Consider the following 24,854-nt stretch of genomic DNA (forward strand, 5'->3'; position numbering starts at 1 on the left):
CAAGGACAGTACACTCCGTTCTTCTCTTGTTTTTATTTCATTGAATCACAAACATTTCGTTCAGCGTTTGAGATCTTTATTTCAGTATAGGGGAAAAATAGCAATAGCTTCAGCAGGCTTAGCGGTCCCCAACAAGAAAACAGACACTGTGCGAGCCAGAGTGCTCCCACCCACAGACATCTGTATAAGGAAACCACCCCACACAAGGCAGCAAGCTCACAGGCCTGCAGGGACCTGCAGGACAGGCACTGAACACTGCTTACTCATCCAGGTATCCTGGGACTTCAGGGGTCTAGCAGGCACATAAGGAGGTGGAGGGAACTTTAAAAGTCCCTGACATCTACAGAGCTTCTTACAGAACTCTAGAAAGGCGGACCTAGGAAACCAGAGTTTCTAGTAGCCCTGTGCTTTCTGGCTATTCTGTAATCAATGAGGATGTTCTGTAGTTCTCTGCACTTTTAGTCTACTGGTGTAAGTCACTACCCTGCACTTACCTCCCTGACGTGTCTAAGGGAGACAATTAAACCAGATTTCAATGATGTAACTTGAAAATCAAAATAGGCACTCTGTTTGTTTTGATCTTTCTGGGGTTTTGTTTTGCTTTGGTTTGGTTTGGTTTTAGTTCTGGGGGTTGAAACTAGGGTATCTCCCACCATGCTATACCACTGAGCTCATTTCTAATGTCCCCAGTCCATTTTCAAATGTTATGCTTTTGTTAAAAAGTTCTCATCAATTCTTGACCTGATCTCTCTTTGCAGCCCACACAGACCCTGAACCTGAGATCATCCAGCCTCAACCTCCATGGATCACAGGCCTGGGTCATACACCAGGCCTGAAAGTAAGTGCTATTATGACTTTAACAGAATAATCATTCAATCAATAGCCTTGTTAATTCCTTTTATGTGAGGGTCTTAAATGATCATTGTCCAATTTAGTTCTTAGAAAAGCAACAAGACTAACATCATGTAGGAGATTACTAGAGGAGAGAGACTTCCTATTTGGACATTCAATTAAAGTCCATTGGAAAATTCATACATAATTAGTCTGGAGCTTACAATCTGTGCTCATATGGCTAAATATTAAAGAAACTGTTTCTTTTGAGAATTTTCTAGCCAGTTAGAGACTATTTGGAAAAACAGCCAAGATCTGTTTAGCAGACATCAAGGCTGGGGCGAGCTGCACGGAGGTTCTTCATCCCAGTCTTGCGCAGTCATTCTGGATATCCAGTTTCAAGCTCTGAACAGAAGCAGATGGTTAAGAATGAGTTGTTTTCTGTAAAATCTATAAACATGTATTTCAGTCCTTCCTTCATGGATTCTGCTTTACTAACTTAAAATTATTTACTTTTGTGTGTGTGTGTGAAAGAGAGAGAGAGGGAGGGAGGGGGAAGAGGGAGAGGGGGAAGGGAAGAGGGAGAGGGAGAGCGGGGAAGAAGGAGAGGGGGAGGGGGAGAGCACCACACTATAGGTGCGGAAACTAGAGGACAACTTTAGGGAGCTGGCTTCCTCCTTCCACCATGGGGTCCTGAGATGGAACTCAGGTGGTCGGGCTTGCACCTGCTGGACCCTCTCACTGGCCTATTGATCTGCTTTTATTCACACCCCTGAGATAGTGAGATTGTAGTCATGGTGACTTGTGTTCTAAAATGAATGGGCCAATCACAACAGAAAGACGGTGAAAGAGAAAAGGCAGAAGTTCAGAAATACAGACTGGCAATAGTCGTTCTGTTTCTTTGACCAAACTAATTTTTCAATAATTGTTTCCAATAGAGATACAGTGATTCAAATGGGACAGCGCCGCTCACCCACAGTCGTCGGTTGACTCGGTAAGAAAAATCTTTAGTCGTGGAGCAGTTTAGTAAACAGTGTTCCCCTGCCATGGTAACCAGTCCATCATGCCTCTAAAGTATATCAAGGAACCCCAGCTTGTGGGGATGGCCAATACACTCTGAGAGAAAATTCTCATTTTTGTTATTTCTAGCACATCTTGTGAGTCTGACACTGTTAAATTTTAGCTTGCTCCTTCCACAAAGCTTAAAAAAGCATTATAGTGTATTCCATAGAAATCTCCGAGTGTCTGTGAACACAATTTCAATTATCCTGTCATCCGGTAAGAGCGGACGATAGCTCAAGTTAGTGAATGGGTAGGTAAGGGACACTGAAGAATGCGAACATTTGAAAATTCGAATAGGGATGTGCTCAGTGTCACAGGAACCTACCATGTCGTCACTTTGCTTGGGATCTGCCATGCCTCTTGAGTCCTTGCTGACAGATTTCTATAACATATAACATATACTCTATCAGGCCCTGAACCAGCTACTGTGAGCAGGATACTTATATGCACACATGCACATGAGCCCCACCCCACCCCTCAGGACAGAGTACTTCTTGCTAAGAGCACACACATGCACACACATACTCATGAGCACAGACACAGGTCACACTGCTTTTTGTTCCATGAAAAAAAAACACATCTAAGGTAGTTCATAAATCATAAATGGACAGGGAAGCTGAGGAATTTCTGCTTAGGGAAGGTCCCATGAGAAATCATGCAGTTCTAGCAAAGTGTGTGAATCTCTAAGAATATGTTATATATAAAGAACTATTCAAACACATCTCCTGAAAGCCACTAGCGCCATCTTTGATATGGACCACACAGGTTCTGCAGGATATACAGTTGCAAAGCCACATGCACAGCTTCTGGTAAACACAATTCGAGATCCTTTCTGTGATACTGAAGGAGCCCAGACAGAAGTGCTCTGACCACGGACAGCTTCTTGCTCATCCATGTAGGGAGAACAGCTGATTTGAAGCTGCAGGATGGAGAATCTTGATGTACATACATCTCCTAGCTCCAAGTGTGAGGTGCCTTCCTGTGAGACTTTGAAGATGCGCAAGGATCTGGGTCATACTGGAGAATCTATAATAAGTTTCTATTTTCACCATCTTGGCAAACTGAGAGTCCAGAGCCCTGGAGCTAATCAGGGCACCAGTGAAAACTATCACTGTGTTTCTCCCCTCAAACCTGGGGCCAGAATTGGGGTGATGAATAAGGCATTCATTTAAAAAAAACCAGAATTTAAATAATAAAGGTAAACTCAGTAATTACAGTGACTCATACCAGCTAGACCACTTCTGGACATACACCCAGAGGACTCTAAACTCTGCCAGGGAGGTTCTCAGACTTTCATTGTAATGTTGTACTATTCACCATAAGAAAATGGAACCAGCCTATGTGTTCTTCAACAGATAAATGAGGTAAGATAAACATATCCACATACACAGCGGAACTGTACTGGCAGGAAGGCGGTTGGATCTGGAAATTACTCCAGTAAGTGAATTAACCCAGACTCAGAAGGACAAATATATCTCATGTGTCTCTCCTATGTGGCTTTTAACTTTGCATTTGCTTGTGGTTATAGATCACAAAACTAGAACGAGGGTTTGAGATGTGAAAAGTTGGCTTAAGGAAAGAGGTGGGAGGAGGTGGTAACAGAATACAAATGGCACAAAAGAAGAAAGGGGTGAAGGGGCGCAAGAGAAGTGGGGGGATGAGGGCAAGAAGCAGAGAAGGAAGACAAAACAAACTCTGTGTGGAAAATGCCATACTGTAACCTTAAAAAATAGTTTTTAAAAATCACAGAAAATCAACAAGAACTTATGGCCAATTATGAACATTTTAAACAAAGTGCGTCCCTGGGAGGGCAGGCTCATTTCCTCCTCTTCTGCTCAACCCCACCAGGATAAGCATGCTATGTATTAGAGTCAGTGAGTTAGTCATCTTTCAGCCCAAGATCTGGGTGTTGTTACTGGGTCTTTTCAAGGAACTAACGGCAGTTAAGTGACAACGAGGAGATGAGATGGACACAAATGGACACATCCCATCAAGGGAAGGGGCGTACCAGTGTGATGTAGTGAGGGCTTGAGAAGTTGGACGGAAGGCTCTCCAATGTCTCCGCAGCACTCTGTTGATGAAAAGACGCTATTAACCAGCGAGTAGTCCTCGAGAAAGGACCACTCTTTCCAAGACCACAGAATGTGTTTCCTGAGACACAGATCCAGAAAATGCACAAATAAGAATTGTGGAAACAGTAATCTTCCCTAGACTGCTGTCTTACATATAAGCATATCTAAGACCTGTTGTAAGCACCCATGGGAGAAAATGAGATCTTCTTAGTATGCTGTGGTGTGAGTAGCCTTGGAAGGGTCTACTAGTCTCCAGATCTCAAAAGTCCCGGTGGCATTGAGAGAGGTCACAGCCACTTACGTTGTTATGAACCTGGAAGCTCTTTGGGTGCACCCGAAACTGCCTATGAATATGTACGTGGCTGACGTGCCTTTCTATAATTTACTTTCTGTTAGCTCCTCAGGAAACAGTGAAATAATGGGAAAACATGAATCCACAGAAGCAAGACCTTGGAAGGAACTCCCAAAAAGAAAAAGTCTGGCATCATTATCAGGATCATACACACACACACACACACACACACACACACACACACGTGTGTGTGTGTGTGCGTGCGTGTACGTATATGTATGCATGCATGTATGTATTATGTATGTATAGCTGTATTCTCCATATCACCATGCATTTTCATGCCAGAAAATTCTCCATGTACATTTAGAAAATTATCACACAGTATTTTCTGTGTATAAAAACAATTAAGATTTGTATTTAACTATCTCAGCATTAAATATGACATAGTAAAAGGCACAAATTGATAAAGAAGATGATAAACTATCATATAGCAGGATTAATTATCTCTGCCTAATATTCCAGTGGAGTTCAGAAGAGTTTTGTTTGTTTATTTGTTTGTTTTGTCCCTCCATGGCCTCTGACATCATGAGGGTAGGGAGCTGATATTCTGCAACTATTAGACAAAGCCTAGAATTTCTAGAACTAAAGCATCTGGGCAAATGCTTCAAAATATCTAGAACTGTACCATCAGACTTGCACCGAAATCCTCAAAGTCCTGAATTTTGTAATACCTCAAAGGTAACATAGACTGAACAAGGACTCAGTGGTTAGACACACTTGCTGCTCTTGTGGGGACCTGTATTTGGTTCCTAGCAACCACATGGTCACCCACAACTGTATGTAACTCCAGTTTAAGGGATGTTAATACCTTCTTCTGACCTATGAGGCACCAGCACAGACATGAGACATATATATACCTGCAGGCAAAACACATTCACAAAACACAATCATCTTTAAGAAAGATCTATCCTATTTTTATTAGCAGTATGCCTAGAATCAGCTGACTGATAACAGAAACAGTTCGAGGCTCTCCATTCTTTGCTCAAGTCTTGGGTCCTAACAGGCACTTTACCATTTTGTTAGGGTAAACTTGTCAAGAATGGCATCGATTGCTTATATTAAAACACAGGATGCCTGGCAAGATGTAATGGTGGCACATGGGATAATTCCAGCACTCCGGAGCCTGAGGAAGGAGGACAGTCTTGCGTTTGAGTCTAGCCTGGGCTGTCTTTTATTTAATGGGGGAGTTTTTTTTAGAGTTTCTTACTAAAATTCCATTTGAGATTTTTTTCTAGTCTCTTTCTGCGTTTTATTACTAATAAAATACTATTTTGAGAGTAGAGTTTGTATGTGGTCTAAATTTTCCTGAATTTAATTCAATTTGTTTTATACCTTAGAATATGGTTTACAATTGTAAACTTTTCCACTAGTACAGAAGGTGATGTTTTATATAGTAAGTGCTTTCTGCTCGGAAATAAGTCTTGGTTATTGTATGATATCTGTTTGATTCTGCTGTCCTCCCTGCCCCCACTTAAACAGTGAAATCTTCACTTGTATAGCATGCCTCTAAGCATCTCCCACTTCACTTGGTTTAGGGTGAGTTCCACATTGAAAATATATACTTGCCAGAGAGACAGAGCCGGGAAGATGGCTCATCTTGCAAATCTTACACAGGCCTAAAGACTTAAGTTTGATCCCCAAAACCTACTTAAAGGTGGAAGGAAAGAATTGGCTCCATAAGGTTGTTCTCTGATCTCTGTCTACACAGACATATGACAGGCAGGCAGGCAGGCAGGTAGACAGGTAAACAGATAGACACACACACACAGCCAGGCAGACAGGTAGACACACACACACACATAGTCAGGCAGACAGGCAGACACACACACATATTATTAATAATAATAAATAGAACACTACAATAATAAAATATATGAACATACATGTGACAGTTCGTTAGCTGTCACAAGTAAAAATATCTCACATGTAGGGGGTGGATATCTGTCAGGACTGGGTCCCTCCTTGTAGGGTTCTCGTCTGGAAAGTATCCTTTATTCTCCACTCCCCGCATTTCTCTAGGAGAGCTGTGAAGAGAGAACATGGAACATTGACACAGGCTGCTGGAAAAGACAAGGAATTATAATTAAACCCCACAGGATATTTTTATGTCATGTGTAGCTTGTACCTTGTAAACCGCTCCACTGCAATAGCTCAGAAAGAAACCAACATTTGTATTGCATGAAAGAGCTAGAAAGGTTTTCAGCTTGTAAAGAAGTTTGGAAACCAAAAGGATAAGCATTTGGACATGAATAGGCATGGAAAAGGTTGATTTGGCATTCTTATCTGATCCTCAGTAGTAGACTCAGATCACCCCACACTGATACTTCTGTGGCCACGAAGTTAGCACGTATTTAGTGATGGCCTCTTTGACACAGAATATGTAGACATACTTTTGAACTGGATTCATCTTGATGCATTTCTGGTAGCGGACTAGTAAGATGACCAGTCCAACCCCAATGATGACCGTGACAAGCACAACGACCATGATAGAGACACCTACAACATAAAAACAGGGAAACCGAACTTCAGCGGGTCATCCACTTTAGGACAGTAGAATGTACAATCTCATTTCTTCCCAAAGGACTCTAGCTCCCTGTCCTCCAACATGACACAAATTATAGTCTCTACTCACAATTAGCAATCCACCCCAAGATTCCAGCATGCTTAAGCAAAGCCATAGTTAGCAAGAAAACTTTTGCTTGATAATTATTAACCAACTATAGAAAAGGCCCCATTGGATTTTGGGTTTCAGAAGTCACAAGTGACAGTTGGCTAGAAGATATATTAATTCTAAAAAGCAAATGTAGTAAATTTAGTTTGGGTCTCCAAATATGCAAAAATAGGAAGGCGGGGCCATAAAAACCCATGTGGAAACACAACAAATACATGGTAGATGAGACGAAACATTCATGGCAGAAGACTTTGAACATACATGAGAGTTATAGTCCTTACTGGTAAGGTTTAAAGTTTCTCCCCAGTCGGTAATTATTGCTCCATCCGCACACGGGCACTCATGCTCGCCGTCATCCACCTGGAAGAGCAGCCAATCATGTATTGCTACTGTTACTGAATGACTGAGAAAAGCTGTGCTTTGCAGCTCATTTCTGTTAATGTTAGTTTTACATCAGCCCCATCCATCTATCTATCTATAACTATAGATTTCTAGTACTTGAAAAAATATCTGATATATATCTTAATAGATTTTAAGTGATAGCTGGATTTCAGGATGATGTTCCATCCATATATAAACCATTAGCATTGAGCAGTGTTGAGCTAAAAACAAATTTAGAATGTGTGTTTTTACAAAATCAATCTTGATACTGGTGTAACTTAACCGTAAGTGACATTAGGAAAAATTAAAATTTAAACTTAATATTTAAGCTTTATATGTGCATACAAAAGTAGATTTCTAAATTATCAATATAGATAATAAATTATTTCCCTTTAACATTGGCAATTTCTGTGTTTAATAATATCCAGGCTGGCTCTTTGGACTGATCTTATTGATTATACATAAAATGTAAAGAAAATATATTGCTCTTTAAAAGAATAAGCTTACTTCCACACAGGCTCAAGAGTGAGGACTAAGGAAAGAGGAAACAAGGTTGGAAAGACACTGCTTTAAGAGGCAATGAAATCTTACAGCGTTTTTCTCACACTGGGAGGGGCAGCTGCTGGAGTTGTAGGCCTTTTCCATTTTAACACATTCACCATAGCTGCAGACCTAGAGAGGAAGCAGTCGGTAGGAATCACGCAACTTACGGGACACGTGATTTTACACACTGACAGATGAAATTGTGCATTCCTTTTTATGTGGCCTAGCTGCATGTTGGATGCAGCACCAGGGGAGGTTGCCTTCACACTTGTGACACCCATGTCAGTCTCCCTGAGGGGAATCACAAGCTCACTTGATATAATACTGAGAAATGTCTTGCTTTGGTTTACCAACTTTGGGTGTTTAGTCAAACAGATAACCCCAAAGACAGTTCGAATTCCTCTATGCCAATGGATAGCATCTCTTTCTCTCTCCCTCCCTCTCTCTTCATTTGATCTTCTTTCTTGTTCCTTTACTCTCCAATCTTTCGCTATTCTGCTCTTCCCTCCTCTTCCCTTGTGCCTCATTTTTTAGTACTGTACCCTAAACAAGCAGATGGGAGCCAAAGAGTCCCGTGTTGTGTCTATGCAGGAATTTCTTTCTAAAAAAGACTTTTCTGTACTCTCATGCTTTTTGAAGAATTATTCATGCTAAAGAAGATAGAGTCTCAACCTAAGCGTCCACCAATACATGGACATAAAAGTGTGCCAGACATGTAATGGAGTATAGCTTAGCTGCAGAATGAATAAAAAAACGTCATCGTGGCATCTTGAGTAAGTGTGGGAGGCAGATTACGTCATGTATGTCAGACACAGGTTGGGAATTTACACCTGAGACACATCAGGAATTCTCAATCGCACACAAAAGCTAAGAACATTGATCTTAAGAGCAGAGAACTGGATTGTGGTTTCCAGAGGCTGGTGGAGTGGCCAGGAAAAGGAAAAGGGAGACTCAAGATAATATGTTTTAATATTCAATTAACCAGGAATAATAATTTCTAGTGGATCTTATGGCAGAATGTTTGTAATTAATAAATCTCATTGTATGTTTTAACATAGTTAGAAGAGAGGGTTTCGGATGTTCACAACATGAGGAAAGGGTCAGCTGTTAAAGAGGTGTCTGTCCTAATTACTCAGATTTGGTTATTACTCATTCTACATATGTGCTGAAAGATGATACTGTACCCAACAGATATGCGTAATAATTAAGTATGGTCATAATAATTACTAAAGTCCAGAATATAGAGTAAAAAGTCTTCCTTGTTTTCTCTTTGTTAAAATTAACTGTAGTAAGTCAAGCTGAAACCTGAGTAGCCTCAATACTCTATGAGTAGCCAGCTCTCTTCCTTTAGATCCAGTATGCCCCGGTCTCCACAGCACCAGGAAAGCATTTCTGTGGCCAGGCTCTGTGTATGACCTTATCAAGTACACTGGTCTGCAGGCCATGGGAATCCAGCCTAATTACCGAAACCCTAGTACGTAGTTCGTCAATGTAGTGGAAGGAATAAAAGAAAGAGTGCTTGCTGGCATCAGTAACATTAATTGGAGTAAAAGTCATGCATAATTTCATTAAATGCCTATTTTAAGATACTAATTATGCATACTTATACCAATTGCATATAATTTAGTACAACTGCAATTATGCAAGAATAATATTACCATATTATCACTACCCTCTCCTTCAATAAGAAACGGGAAACGTGGCCATTGTTTTTCTCAATTTACCCACATAGAAACCCATCTGGAGTCAATCCCAGCAGCCATGATGTTTGTGAGCAGCTGTCCTCTCCTCTTACCATTCCGTCCCCACATTTCGTTCCAGAATTAACCAGGCCCATGTCTCTAGAATTGTGGTTTAGAAACATGGTCTTGCATTTGATGGTCACATTCTGCTTCTGATTAGTTAGGCTGTATACTTTATTCTCTCCGAGGAGTGACAAGCGCTGCCCTCCAGCACAGAAGATCTTTCCACATTTGAGATCTCTGGAGGAAAAGAAGTAGAATGTTCTCAGTCTCCGAACCAGCAACCAACGTTTCAGAGATGAGACAACCAGCCCAGCTGTTTTGCTCTAAACCCCATTGGTTGGCAGTTTCCGTGACCCAGGGTAGTCCGAGAAAGCTCTCAGACATTTAAAGCCTGAACTCTAAGAACTGACCTGAATAGATAAAGTGTGCGAAATAATCACTGAAAGAATTTTCAGTTCTTAAAACGCAATGTTTATTAAAACTCTCAAAGGATATTTGTTAGTGATTTTGATTAGCATAACTTTAATGGGAATGCTAAGAGCTGTTCTTCCTCTCTTGATATTAACTAATTCTAGCAAGCCTGGGGGCCGCTTCTCTTCAACACCGGATGTACAGAGGGTTCGCCACTGAAAGTAAGTGGCCAAGAGGGAAGTGAGGGGCACTCCATTTCCACATGGTGTATATAGAAGCCACAAGGAGCTTGATTGCAGGATTCTGGGATTGCTCCTTTCAGCCCAGTCCCTATTTTGTCACACATGAAAGGCCACACAGAACCACAGCCTACAGACCCGGAAGGAAGTTAAACTCATGGAGATCAGTCCCACTTCTAGCTTTTTTAGAGGCCTCTGCTGCTTTCCTTCACTCTTTTATTTACCCCCCTTAAAACATGGTTTCCATTCTCATTTTCCCTGCTTTGGTAGCATTCTTTTCCTCCCTTTCTTTCCACCTGCCTTACCCCTTCATTATTCTTTCTATTCCAGGACCCCAACTAGTAAGCTCGGAGAGCAAATTCAACTAATGAAGCCAGGGGTGTGGGCTCTCCATTCTCCTTCTAATTCTCAGCAATTAGAAGCTTTCATAGCTATAATTAGAAGAAGAATTATATTTTCAAAATAACAGCTTTCAAAATGGAGTCTTTATGAGTTCTCAATACACTTTCCTGTTCATCTATTTCCATGGGGCACTTACTTCTCTTCACAGGGAGCAAATGTGTTTTCCTTTTTCTTGCAGTATCCAAATCTGTTTCCTTTTTTATTTATCTTATAGCAAAGACCGTGACTCTCTTGTGCTCCTGGGGTTCAAAATTGCATGATGAAAAGAAAAAAAAATGAACACTGAGAATCCTAAAGCACTTCATTTCCTAATGCAATTAAGCTTGTCAAACCATGCCGCAGAATGGTACGGTGAAAGAAAGTCAATAAATCTTTGAGAAATATTCCATTGAGTCAGGAAAGGTTTTGAAGCAGGAATAGAGAGATGTGTAGCAGGGACAGGTGCAGAGCACCTCTGATGCAGAGCCAATCAATTGGGAAGTAAAGTCAGCAAGAGCGGTGGCAGCCAGCGTTGTGCTAGATGAGACCTTGAAACTATATCACAAATTATATCATCTCCAATTATATCCCAGATTCTTAAATAGTAACAGAAATGCAGACTATTGTTTTGATCATTCATCCCCGTGACTGTCTCTCACCATCGCTGAACAATTCTGAGCACTGATCATCGGGAGTGGGACACTGCCCCATGAAACAGTAGCCTTCGCCATTCTTGCAAGGAAACCCGTTGACCTGGAACTGGTCCTTAGGACACTCAGGGGAGTGGCCAGTACACATTTCAGGAAAGTCACATTCATTTTTCGCTGGCCTACATACGGTCCCTTCCTTCTTAATCTGTTGAAGAGAAACAGGTATTGGAATCTGTGATGTGTAAGTTCATGAAACTGAGTACAGGCAGAAAGTTGACGTCCTTAATTGATCAGTGAGAGAAAGGCTCACAGCTTCCTTCTTCTTGATGCTAAGGATTATTATCATTGGTAGAGATCATGCTTTTTATGTGATTTTAAGAATGAGAAGACAGGGAGGTATTTTTAAAGGCTTTGTTTTAAGCGTCTGAGTGTTTTGCCTGCATGAATTCATGTCTGGTGCCCGCAGAGGCCAGAAGAGAGCACCAGATCCCTGGATCTAGAGTTACACCTGCCATCTGGGTACTGGGAACCTAACCTGGGTCCTCTGCAAAAACAGTCAGAGCATTTAACTACTGAGCAAATTCTCCAGTCCAAGATGATTGTTTTGAAATTTGGTATTACAAAAGTCTAGCCTTAGGCAGAGCTGAGATAGACAAAAATGGTTAAATGGACAGATGTTTTCATTTACCTTATATTTTCTGCCTTCCTTGCTTGGTATATCACTCCAATGAATCCCTACCCATCTAGTGCATAGCACAGAATCTCTGTCACCAACAGATATTATTCTGCCACATAAACTGTAACAATACCCTGCCCCTCATTGTTCAGGGAAGTGCACAAAGGCATTCTCTTAAATGTGTGGGGCTCCTAGGAAGAGTTGATTATTTCCTTTGTGAGCTTACAATCGCTATTCAGTGGAGTCAAACAAGGGTAAGAAAATTCCTTGGAGCTATTTGAATTTCTGGCTATTTTTTTTTTCTAAATTCTATCCCTAGGCATCTAATGTCTACGTATACTCAGCTCTCCTTTAAATGAACTGTTGCTGGGATATCAATTTCCGTCCTACTTGAGTTTAGACTGATACTGATCTACACATGGGTAAGGATACTGTTGGTCACATGATATAACTCCTAAAAACACGAAGATGCTAACCATCTTCTCTATTACCCGGACCAGAGCACCATCTGTTCAGACATCAGACTCTTTCAGACTAAATACTCCTGGGTGTTCACAAGGGACACTCCATTCTGGAATTATAACTGCAGGGCCAGCCGGGGCCAGAGAGCACTTTGTTATTGCACACCCCTGAACTGAGAACACAGCAGTCCTGGGGAGCCCAGGGTCTCACCTGACATGATTTGCAGCACTCTCCTTCCACACAGGTGAACCCTGGCTTCAGGACACATTTGTGTGCATCGCAGCAAGGGTTGGTGCACTCCTGGTAAGAGGAAAACAGAGACACCATCGCAAATGGGTTCGTATGTTGGTTCCTATTTGATGATCTAATTACTTGCACCCCTTCGAGAGCTCCATAGAAATGCAGGACCCTTGACTTTGGGATGGGAATCAGATTACTGGTGCAGCTTGCGCTGGGGGCTTCCACTTTGCTGCCTTCTCTCATGTCCCTGCAGTAATTCCCAGTTTATGAACTTTCATTGGTGGGAAGAGTCCAAAGGCAGTGACCTCCCAGTTGCCGTTGTTTCCAGATGCTAAAGTCTGGTGTGAGATAATATAGTGTCTAAAGATCTTTCCTCTGGCTTGAGATGCCATGGATTTCAACCTGAACTCTCTCTCTCTTTTTCTCAATGCATTATTATATTATAACAATAAAATAGTCACACTTAGGTGTCCTGTCTTCTTGAACAAAACTGAAACTTCTGAGGCAGTTGTCTGTTTATGTCTGATCAGTTAAAGCCTCCAAACATTAAAACAGATCTCTGGGATATTCCCAAATATGCACGGGGCAAATGGATCCACGTCCAAAGCCAGCAACTTTTGTTTGGTTTCATCTGAGACATTGAAGATCAGTTTTCAAGTTCTCTGGGCAGGTCCGCCCCACCCTCATTATAGTGTTTCTTGTTTGCTGTCCTGTTATGGCACTTTGAACTGGGAAGTGCCTAGAACTAACACAGAAAACGTTGTCTTCAGAGTGCAGTCTCAGGAGATTGGTGAGGCCGTCAACTGAAGCTACACTGTAGGACTACTAGCTTGATATTTTAACACATCTCCAGAGGGTTGCACAGCCTTGTTCGTTTGAGGCAAAAGTAGTGGAGGACACACATTTATTGGGTGAGTTTCTAGAAGAAACAGATTCTAAAAGCAGACTAAGAATTACCTGGAAATAAATACATGATATATTTGGAGGCCTTTTGTCTTTCTACTAAAAGAGACTTTCCTATAATTACAACTGCCCAGCTATGATATAGACAAGCTATATCATAAGCTAGCATATATCCTAGGCTCTAAGTAAACCTTGACTGACTAGGCTGTTTTATAGAATGACCACCACCTACTATGCGAGCCTGAGAAATCTGGCTTAAGGGTACTTCCCACAGGACAAGGCAGTTAACAGGTAAGCTAGGCAAATGGAATGCTGCTGGTCTCCAGCAAGGTCATCACATATGACCTGAGATTTCCTAAGAAGGCTCGAAATGAGGCTGCGTCAACAGCCGGGCTCTAAGTGGACAAGAGGAACAGCTTCCTAAGGCTTTCACCGGGAACATTGTCTACCGAGATTCCAGCTGAGCCCCAACCTTATTAAAGATGACGTCATTTGCAAATACCTGAACTGATCCACAGTCACACTCTTCTCCTTCGTCCACTTTCTTGTTCCCGCAAAATGGATACTCAATTAAATCAGCAGGAAGTGGATTGTTAAGTATGCACGCTGGCTTCTGATCATTCAGATATTGTTGGTATTGGGTTTTGCTGCATTTACTGAATTTTATCGCAGGGATGCTAGAGACAAGGTAAAAGTGAAAGTTTATCACATGAAGGAAGCTGCAAAAAAATTACTGAGGGACTGGAAAAGAAATACAACAGCTACCTATGAGAGCAGAGTCACGTCACAGCTTCTTATTATTACTAGTTATGCTCCCGAAACACAACTATCAAATGCCATTTAAGTGAAAAACTCGGGTGATGTGTCTTCTGACAAACCCTTCCTGATGTCAATGGTTAGTTTATTATCTGCGCTCCCAGATCCTACATACCCTCTAATGTATCCCTCTTATTTAAAAAAAAAACCAAAACATTATTTTTCTTTTATGTCATGAGAGTTTATCATATATTTATATCTATGACTATGTGTATAGTACCTGCAGAGGTTAGGAAGGGGTGTTGGATCCCCTGGAACTAGAGCTAAGGATGGTTTTAAGTCTTCGTATAGATGGTGACAAATGAACCCCAATCCTCTGTAATAGCAGCAAGTAGTCTTAAAGACTGAGCTATCTCTCCAGCCTCTAATGTGCCCCTTGGAATACAACCACATAACAATATAAATCTGATTCACCATCTCTGAAAGATCACAAACTTCTCCACCAAGTCAAGGAGGGCATCAAGTTCATTTCCTTAAAAATAATCATAAGTTAACACGGTGCCTGGGATGGAGTAGTTCTCTATTATACTTGTGTACATAAACTACTTAATAATATTAGAAAGATTCTTATGACTTCTAAATGCCCCTCATTAGACAACACTTCACTCATTCTTTATTTGGTTTGATTACTTTCAGTGATTGAATACAGAAATACTTTTACAGACTTGAATCCATTAAATGGGGTTGCTATGACCTTGATAATATTATTAGTTTGATATCAGTTACTGAGGTCTACTCTGTGACAGCCACTGAATTTTGAGTTTTAACTATTTTTCATCATTTTAAAAATATTTATTTGTTTGAAAATTATATGTATTTGTGTGTCTGTCGATGTGGGGGTATGGGTACCCACCTCCACTGAGGCCAGAAGAGGGAAACAGAATCCCTGGAGCTGGAGTTACAGGTAGTGGTGAGCTTCCCAATGTGGATGCTACTAAAAGTAGGTCCTCTGCAAGAACAATATGTGCCCTGAATCACTGAGCCATCTCTCCATCCCCAACATTGTATCATTTAATCAATCATTTTTCTGCCTCAAGGGAGTCCCAAAATGCACAGGACCAAGGCCTGACAACAAGGTAAGTCACTCACTGTATATTGTAGAACAATCTCTTACTGACAACTACTTGAAAAAAAAAAAGAGTTTTCTCCAAAAGAGTCTCAAAGAGTACTTAAGGGTACCCTGCCCAGCAGTAAATGGCCATCAGAAAACAAACTAAATTGTAGTTTTGCAGACTCTTATTGTCTCATATGGCTTTGCTTGAACATTTGTTTTACTGGTCTTTTGTTTTATCCTATGGTTTTCAATTTTGTGTTTGTATGGGCTTGGGGATTTTGGTTTGTTTGTGTTTGTATTTCTTACGTTTTTGCTTGTTTTGTTAGTCTGTTTTATTTGGGTATTTTTTGGGTTTTGCCTGTTTATCTTTTAAAGAGGGGGTAAAGTTGAGAGGGTGGGGAGGAAGTGGGAGAAGTTGGGGTTTGAGGAAAGGAAAGTGTGATCAGAACATATTTTATGATTTTTTTTCAAAAATAAAATATAAGGTAAATTTATTATGTGCATTACTAGAGGCTCACCTTCCAGTACCGCCCATCACACATTTCCCCACAGGACAGGTACATGGAAACTCATCATGTTGCATGCCCAGGCTATGCCCCAGCTGATGCGCCATTCTGTTCCCGATTATATTTACATCTGGTAGAAGATCCTGATTGGAAAAAAAAGCCACAACCATAAGAGATGTCTGTAAGAGACCCCGAAGTAGTACATAGGTATCACTTTAAATTAGTGTTTGAAAGACTCAATTTCTAAATCTTAGTTAGTCAGTATGGATTTGGGAAGGGATGGGCCATAACTATAATTTATAATTGAAATTGGGCAAATGACCTTTTACATACTTCTAACTCGAACTTTTTGATGCACAGCATACTGCCATTTGTTGTGTTGGCAGAGACTCAGTTTTCCAAACAGCTAAAATCTATTAACTAATGCCCTGTCCTTCCCAAACTTACATTCTGAAACCTTAAGCTCGAAGTTCTGTAGTGTTTAAGGCCAAGACGGCAAGTTCCTCTACTGTGGTAATAATGTCCTAACCAAATAGGCTCTGGAGAAACATTTCTCTCTACTCTACCATGGGAGACATGATGAGAAGGCATCAACCTTCAGCCATGAGGTGGACCCTTGCCAGTTACAAAGGGATTAGATCCTTGCCTTGGACTTCTCAGACTTCAGAATTGTGAGAAACACATTTCCATGGCTTACAACCTACTCAGTTTCTGGTATTTTGTTACTGAAGCCCATGGGAACTTAAGACAAATGTCCTACACAATTTTATGGGTGATGTTGGTGTCTTTCTGTACTAGATATTCCAAGGTTTCAACTGAGATGTTTGGTGTTCTTGTCTTTGATCTGTCTTGATCTGTATTGAGCAACACATCTATAGAATCCTGTAAAGGGAGTTTCTGTTATGAGAAACCTCTGGGAGTCAGAACTTAAAATCCAAGGCAGAACTGATTGTTGCCTGGCCTCATAGACCTTGTTCATGCTCTAACCTATATATTCATTAAAAAAAATTCAAAGAGACATAGGCTATCCAGTTATGACAAAGTTAATAGGTCACCTTTAATTTGTTCATTTCATCTTTGCTCATGTGAAGTTTCAAAGGTTTCTTGGTTTGGCTAAAATAAGATAATTGAAAAAGTAATAGCTTCATTTGGGGTAAATTGACTTCATAGGTAGACCGTATCGCATTCAGATACTAAAGACAAATCTATACTCATGAAAGTGATTATAAAATAACCAGTGGGTGAGGTTGTTTGAATAAATACTAGTTATTTTAAGCTTGGCTCTCAGCAAGACTAAGCTGGAGAAATAAGTGCTGAAAAGGAAATAAATACAAACCTTCATGTTTTCAACTATGTCTCTAATAGAGCATATGGACACCAATTACTGGAAGCTTTGAGCCTTGGAAAAAGGTCACACAGGCAAGGAGAGATAATAGCTCATAGGTCCTCTACTTGCTGAACATGATTTTCAAGGTTGTCTTGATATGACAAATTAAGTGACCTTTGTACTTGTTTATTTCAGTTTAAAAGCAATTCTGATGATTTCATCACCCTAAGTGGCACGGACCTTACTTGTCCTTATAAGTATATAAGTAGTTACGTTTAATACATGGAAGAGTTTTGCAGTTATAGAATATGCTGTGCTGGTTTTCATACCTGTCTTTCTGAGCTTTGAACTGTGTTTTACCTTCATTCTTCTGCTACATTTTTTTTATAAGACATAGTTGTTATTCTCACTAAAGAGAAGATAGGTCTCTTCATGACATCCCTTGGAAAAGAGAGGTCAAATATAAATCGCACATAGCTTTCCAATGTGTTTCAGATATAGAAAATTCACTCAAATATTTGGGTAAATGGTACAATGTTAGAAGTGTTTTAGACCCACCTTAACAATGCTGCAGGAACGCAAGGTTTGGCACATTCCTCTTGGGTAAGCAATTCCTTGCAGAGGTGTGTAGAGCCACTTCCCACTATCAACAAAATACAAGAATACTTATTTTTAATCTGATGGAACAGTTTCATCAACACCAAATTCAAACTGCACCATAGGGGTCACCCTTTGCTCTGGAAACAGTCTTTTCATTTCTGAAGTTAATGGACACCAAGGATGACCTGAGTTGATACAGGGCTCAGTCAAACCTATAGACACTGAAAAAACTAAAAGGGTTCTTAGGATAAAATTGGAAAACAAAAACAATGTAACATTTTCTAAGAAAAACAAAATAAAAGAAAAAGAATCTCATTTTTCTCGATTGTATACCTTGTATTCAACTCTGGATAGAACAATTTAAATGACAAACACAAAGAAACAAGCAAAAAACTACAATAAGCTAATCAATTAAATTTTGAAGTGTTTGGGAGGGAACTATGTTATAGTGGATGCTCTCAGAATCAAAATTATTTTTTATGGTTGATAACATTTAAAATTGTTTATCAATTATAGAAACACAAAGGGGCAATGATAGGTCTAATCCAACATTTAAATACCCCATTGTATAAAAATAAGGCCATTTCCATAATTTCTAAAGTGATTGATGTCAACATTGTAGGGATCTAATTTTCACTTGACTTGAGAACAGTGCTTAGATTTGGGCCTTTGTAAACAGAGCTATCATTACCTGGAAGACAACACTTAGAAAATCAGGAAATTCAAATACAAGAACAAAGGTGAGATGAAGGACCTGGTTTCAGCCTTTTATTGTTTTAATTAAGAAGATGTACTCTATTTCTATCCCTGTGTTAAATGTGTCAAAGTTTGGCTGTGCTTCTTAGAGGAACATAGTATTCTGGGCTTGTCAGTCTTTGGAGATCTTGGAAGAGCATGGGAAATGTGAAGGACAGGCCAGAGGCTGACATCTCTCAAAGTCATCTGAATTTAAACATAAATATTTATAATGTCACATGCATTGTCTTTCCTTCTATATCTATGTGACTATAGGTAGAAAATAATCAATAACTCAGTGCATAAGAAGTCCCAGATACAATGTACAGGTGAATAGTGACCAGTCCACTTTCAGGTCCTGTTTCAAATAACTTATTGATCTGAAAAGTTACCTGTGAAATAAGCAAAATTATTTTATTAAAATAAAATAGTCTTCTCCATTACACCTATTTAGATAATGTTATGTGTCCTAAAAATTGACATGTGGCTTTGTAAGATTAAGTCAGTAGGCAAAGGCAGTAGCCTCTAAGCCTGACAACCTGAGTTCAATACCCAGGATCCGCTGACTCTTGAAAATATGCTCTCTCTCTCTCTCTCTCTCTCTCTCTCTCTCTCTCTCTCTCTCTCTCTCTCTCACACACACACACACACACACACACACACCATAAATAATAAATACATATTTAAGCATTCATGTATGGATTTGAGCCCCATTCTGCTCACCTGAAGTTTATGATGATGTTTTATTGTGCTTCATCCCCTATCATTTTTGGTCATGACAGTGTATGAGTGTCTACACCCAAGGTACATTCCTGAAGAGACGTGCTGTGGACCCATCAGATGAGTGCTGACGTCTGGCTCATTCTCATTAATCTACTAGATGACTGGACTGGACATCTCATGACAGTCATTAGAACTGCTTGCTTCTGAGCTTGGCCTGAAAGTCCAGCTCTAGTTAACCCTGGAGAGAGGCTTCGCAGACTAGATTTGAGGACTTTGGAGATATTGGCATTATAGGCAGAGAAACAGGTAGGTAGAGTGGGTGTTTCTCTAACACGTGACTTTAGCATCAGTGACAAGCTGGAAGCTACTACTGCTCTCAGGTAGCTCTCCCAGAGTGTGATATCGCTTAATATTACAAAGGTGCTTATTATTACAGAGCCTATGAATTTCATTCCTGTACTCATCATTTTCCTCTAGGATAAGTGTAATGCTAGATATACTGATCAGAGAAATTAATAATTAAGTAGATCCTCTCAAGCTTGTATGTAGGGATATTGAAACTATAGCAAAATAAATATCAGATCAGATCAGATCAGATAGTCCAGAAAGCCAGATTGAGTGGAATATTAGAGAGAAGCTGGCTTTGGAAGGTGATAGAAAATTGCTAAGGAACCCCAACTTATCCTTGCTTTGGCTCATTTTCAACTATACTTAAGAATATATTTTTTCTGTTGAGAATTCTCTGTTCAGTTCAGTACCCCATTTTTTAATTGGGTTAATTAGAGTTTTAGTGTCTAGTTTCTTGAGTTCTTTGTACACTTTGGAGATCAGACCTTTGTCTGATGAGGGGCTGGTAAAGATCTTCTCCCAGTCAGAAGGTAGCCTTTTTGACTTACTGACAGTGTCCTTTGCTTTACAGAAGCTTCTCAGTTTCAGGAGGTCCCATTTATTCATTGTTTCTCTTATTGTCTGTGCTACTGGGGTTCTACCTAGGAAGTGGTCTCCTTTGCCCATGTCTTGTAGACTACTTCCCACCTTCGAATGGCCAAAAGACACTTAAGGTCATGCTCAACCTCCTTAGCGATCAGGGAAATGAAAATCAAAACAACTTTGAGATACCATCTTACCCCTGTCAGAATAGCTAAACTCAAAAACACCAATGATAGCCTATGCTGGAGAGGATGTGGAGTAAGGGAAACACTCATTTATTGTTAGTGGGAATGCAAACTTGTGCAGCCACTGTGGAAATCAGTGTGGCAGTTTCTCAGGAAACTGGGAGTCAACCTACCTCAGGACCCAGCAATTCCACTCTTGGGAATATTCCCAAGAGATACCCTATCATACTACAAAAGCATTTGTTCAACTATGTTCATAGCAGCACTATTTGTAATAGCCAGAACCTGGAAACAACCTAGATGCCCCTCAATAGAAGAGTGGTTAAAGAAGGTGTGGAACACATTAGAGTTTTACTCAGCAGTAAAAAACAATGACATCTTGAATTTTGCATGCAAATGGATGGAAATAGAAAATGCTTTACTGAGTGAGGTAACCCAGTCCCCAAAAGAGGAATATGGTATGTACTCACTCATAAGTGGATTCTAGCCATAATTAAAGGTCTTTGAGCCTATAATTCGTGATCCTAGAGAAGCTAAATAAGAAAGTGAACCTGAAGAAAATCATATAGTTATCCTCCTGGATATTGGAAGTAGACAAGACTGCCAGGCAAACTTGGGGGCACGGGGGTGGGGTAGGGGGTTGGGGTTAAAGGTGAATGTAAGGGGAGTTGGGTAGAGAGAAGGGAGAAGGGGAGGATTCGGGATAGTTTGGAGGAATGGGATGGGTGGGATGGAAGAAAGATGGATATGGGAGCATGGAAGTATATATCTCAACTAAGGGAGCCATTTTAGGGTTTGTAAGAGACTTGATTCTAGAGGGGGTCCCAGGTCCAAGGAGAGATCCCCAGATTGTTCCCTGGGAAGCAGAGGAGAGTGTGCATGAACTGGCCTCATCCCATAACCATACTGATGAATATTTTGCATATCACCATAGAACCTTCATCTGGCAATGGATGGAGATAGAGACAGAGTCTCACATTGCAGCACTGGACTTAGCTCTCTAGGTCCAAGTAAGGAGCAGAAGGAGGGAGAATGTGAGCAAGGAAGTCAGGATCACAAGGGGTGCGTCCACCCACTGAGATGGTGGGACTGATCGAATGGGAGCTCACCAAGGCCAGCTGGACTGGGAGCGATGTGGCATGTGATCAAAATGGACACTCTGAACGTGGCTGGCAATGAAGGCTGACTGAGAAGCCAAGGACAATGGCATTGGGATTTAATTCTACTGCATGGTCTAACTTTGTGGGAGCCTGGTTTGTTTGGATGGTCACCTTTAAAGACCTGTATGGATGGGGGAGGACCTTGGACTTTCCACGGGGCAGGGAACCCTGACTGCTCTTAAGACTAGGGAGGAAGGGGGAGGTGGGGAGAGGAAGGTGAGAAGGGGGAGGTGGGGAGGAGGAGGGAAAAGGGAGGCGGGGAAGAGGTGGAAATTTTTAATAAATAAATAAAAAGAATATATTTTTTCTTTACAGTCTTAATTAGTATTAGCAAAAATTATTGCTAAATATTCTACTTATTTTAAATATTCTAAATATTTTTCTATACTCATAATTCTTTTCTTATATAATAAAATTCCCCCAAATAAATAATTTTGTGTTATTGTGAATTATTTATTTATTCTATTCTATTTTTTTCTTTTGTGTGTTCGAATGTGTGTGGTTTATTTGTACATGCATATACACATATACATGCCCATGTGTGGGCATGAGAGACCAAAAGAGGGTATCAAGTGTCCAGCACTATCAGGCTATGGCCTTACTTCCTCAAGACAGGTCTTCCACTGAGACTGGATTTAGGGTTGGTAGACAGCAAGCTCCCATGGTTCTCCTGTCTTTACCTAAGTCATAATGCTGGGGTCACAAGAGATTTTTTAAAAAGTGCATGGCTATACCTAATTCTTACATAGGGGCTTGGGTTCAAATTCAGGACCTCATATTTTTATGGTTAGTCCTCTGACCCACCAAGCCTTCTCCTGAACTCTGTTTTCTTTTTAAATAAAAATAATCACCCTAATATGTAAAGGAAAATAGAATAACTACATACCTCAGTAAAATCACATGATCAAAATCCTTCCTTTTTTTGAGAACTGTTTCTTGCCAAGTTGAAAAATGCAATAAAGCAGTTTCTAGATTTGACACGATTTCTATCTTGTCTCCAGCTGACCATACTTCAAGGCCAGCCAATGCCACATGGATGTTCAAGGTTTTATAAATCTGTTCAAAGAGGAATAATTTTCACAAAGCCACATTGTTAGAAGTTTCTTTCATTATTACCTGCATTCCCTTGTATTAAAAAAACAATTTCAACTTGTTTTGTACATTTTAAATAGTACAGCTCTTGTTTCATAAATTGATATACTGAACTTCAGAGCAGATTATTATATAAAATATTGGGTGAATTTCCATAAATTTCAATAAAGAAACTATGATAAAATTGTTTGAAAATACTCTAAGTATAGAGATAGAAATTATAAACATGAGTGAAAATGATAGAAAAAAATCATAGGCTTTTACGAGCACATTAGAAGGCTATAAACAGTCAGGGGAAGAACCTTGCTGGCTCAACAGGAATTACCCAGAATTATCCAGTAATGACAAAGCACTGAAAGAATGAACCAAACAAAAGACAGCGAGGGTCTAATGCTCTGGGAAAGAGCTAAAATATTAGGCACATTGCATATGACTCTAGTATTCCAACTTCTGAATCATTTATGTAAAACAAATGAATATTTATTTTTGTACCTCAGAGTGTGCATAGATGTTTAAGGTAGTCAGCAAAAATGCAAATAGAAAATGTCCTTCTGCTGTGAAATGAGGCACCACTACTCTAGATGGGCTAATCCTCCCAGCATCTTCCTCTGCATCTCCTTATCTGACACTTAGACCTAGGATGTGTTTGAATGATTCAGCAAAGGAAGATGAGTACAACTCATGGTTTGTTTTAGTCATGTTTCTCATTCATTAATATTGAAATCCACTAATAATCTTAATAGATGATAGCGAAGTTGTCCTAATTCCAATGATAAACCACAGTCAATAAACCACAGATATTCCTCATTCCCAAATTGTTGATACATTGCCTCATAATTTTGGTGTGAACAGAGATTTTAAAATTTTTATTACTTAGTATTATTTCTGTATGTGCATGCATGTGTGTGTGTGTGTGTGTGTGTGTGTGGTGGCAGCAGCTGCATATGGCAAGCACATATGTAGAAGTCTGAGGACAACTTAGTGGCACCTGTCCTTTCCTTCTACATTCCTGAAGATTCCAGGGGTGGAACTCATGTTCCACCTTCATGGTTTGTGTCAAACATCTTTCTTTATCCACAGAGGCATCTCACCAGTCTGCATCAGCGAGCAAGTTCTGGGATTAATTTAAATAATAAGCATAATTTACTTAGTAAACCCAAACTTCAGTGCTGTGGTTTGTTGCTGACTGTTTTGAAGCAATTTTTACTAACTAGTTGACCTAGTGGACCTGTGGTTTATGCTGGCTCAATGTCAAGGTTATTACTACAGCCATTTCAGAGATCTGCCATAAAAAGTCCGTTGCATTTATATGTTCAGATTGATTCAAATTATAGCAAAACTTACCATGTTGACAAAATTGACCATTCCCCAAATTCGTTTCCTTAGCTTGTTTTGGGGTCTGTTATTCCTGTGGTACTGTAAAAGCACAAATACAGTACTTGTTACTTACCAATATTGAGAAAAAGTCCAGAAAAATACTTTAGTTACTATTGAGATAGTGTAAAAACATAAAAAGAAAGGAAGAAAGAAAGAAAGAAAGAAAGAAAGAAAGAAAGAAAGAAAAAGTTAAAAAATGTAGCCTCGAGGACAATAGAAAATAGTTCTCTTTCCAGTGAAGTAAAAATTGAACAAATTATAAGGACATAATAGATTTTTAAATAAAATAACTAGACATAGTGGTTTCTGGAGAAGTACTATGGCTTAGCATTTTAAGGTCTTCTTTTGAATCTGGACATCTTTTCCAATTATATTTCATTGCATTTGATGATTTTTTAAAAGCAACTGTTTAGTATTCTTTAGAGCCCATTTTTATTCCCAAGCCACAACTATTAAAGTTACACAATGGCCAATGCATTGCAAGCATCAGCACGTTTACTCCCCCTGGCCCCTGAGAATCTGAACGTAAAAAAGTCACAAAAATCACACAGTCAAGACAGAGCCCACATTGAGCCGTGTACCAGAGAGGGACAGGAACCTGACCATTGCTTTTCTCCAGGACAAGGCTTGGGAGGCCAAGTCGATTTAACTGCCCTGACTTTGATTCTGTTCTTATAATCATATTTCTTTTACTAGTTATTAATGAAATGTATTGAATGACAGAGGAGGG

General features: G+C 40.0%; 1 protein-coding gene across 2 annotated transcripts in view; it reads right to left on the minus strand.

The window, feature by feature from the left end:
• Positions 1–1,191: 1,191 nt before the first annotated feature.
• Positions 1,192–24,854, minus strand: part of Adam7 (ADAM metallopeptidase domain 7) — a 35,690-nt gene continuing 12,027 nt past the window's right edge. For both annotated transcript variants that reach the window (XM_048422142.3, XM_085698103.2), the window contains exons 8-23: positions 24,092–24,163; positions 22,542–22,711; positions 17,881–17,965; positions 16,008–16,138; positions 14,122–14,296; positions 12,687–12,776; positions 11,348–11,543; positions 10,846–10,948; positions 9,708–9,894; positions 7,961–8,041; positions 7,270–7,348; positions 6,708–6,813; positions 6,242–6,341; positions 3,902–3,964; positions 2,219–2,275; positions 1,192–1,236 (exon numbers count right to left, since the gene is read on the minus strand). In XM_048422142.3, the coding sequence (XP_048278099.3) occupies positions 1,192–1,236; positions 2,219–2,275; positions 3,902–3,964; positions 6,242–6,341; positions 6,708–6,813; positions 7,270–7,348; positions 7,961–8,041; positions 9,708–9,894; positions 10,846–10,948; positions 11,348–11,543; positions 12,687–12,776; positions 14,122–14,296; positions 16,008–16,138; positions 17,881–17,965; positions 22,542–22,711; positions 24,092–24,163 (1,740 nt within the window). The remainder of the gene's footprint in view (positions 1,237–2,218; positions 2,276–3,901; positions 3,965–6,241; positions 6,342–6,707; positions 6,814–7,269; positions 7,349–7,960; positions 8,042–9,707; positions 9,895–10,845; positions 10,949–11,347; positions 11,544–12,686; positions 12,777–14,121; positions 14,297–16,007; positions 16,139–17,880; positions 17,966–22,541; positions 22,712–24,091; positions 24,164–24,854) is intronic.

This window comes from Myodes glareolus, chromosome 12, assembly GCF_982192425.1.
Source record: "Myodes glareolus chromosome 12, mMyoGla1.1, whole genome shotgun sequence".
Lineage (NCBI taxonomy): Eukaryota > Metazoa > Chordata > Mammalia > Rodentia > Cricetidae > Myodes > Myodes glareolus.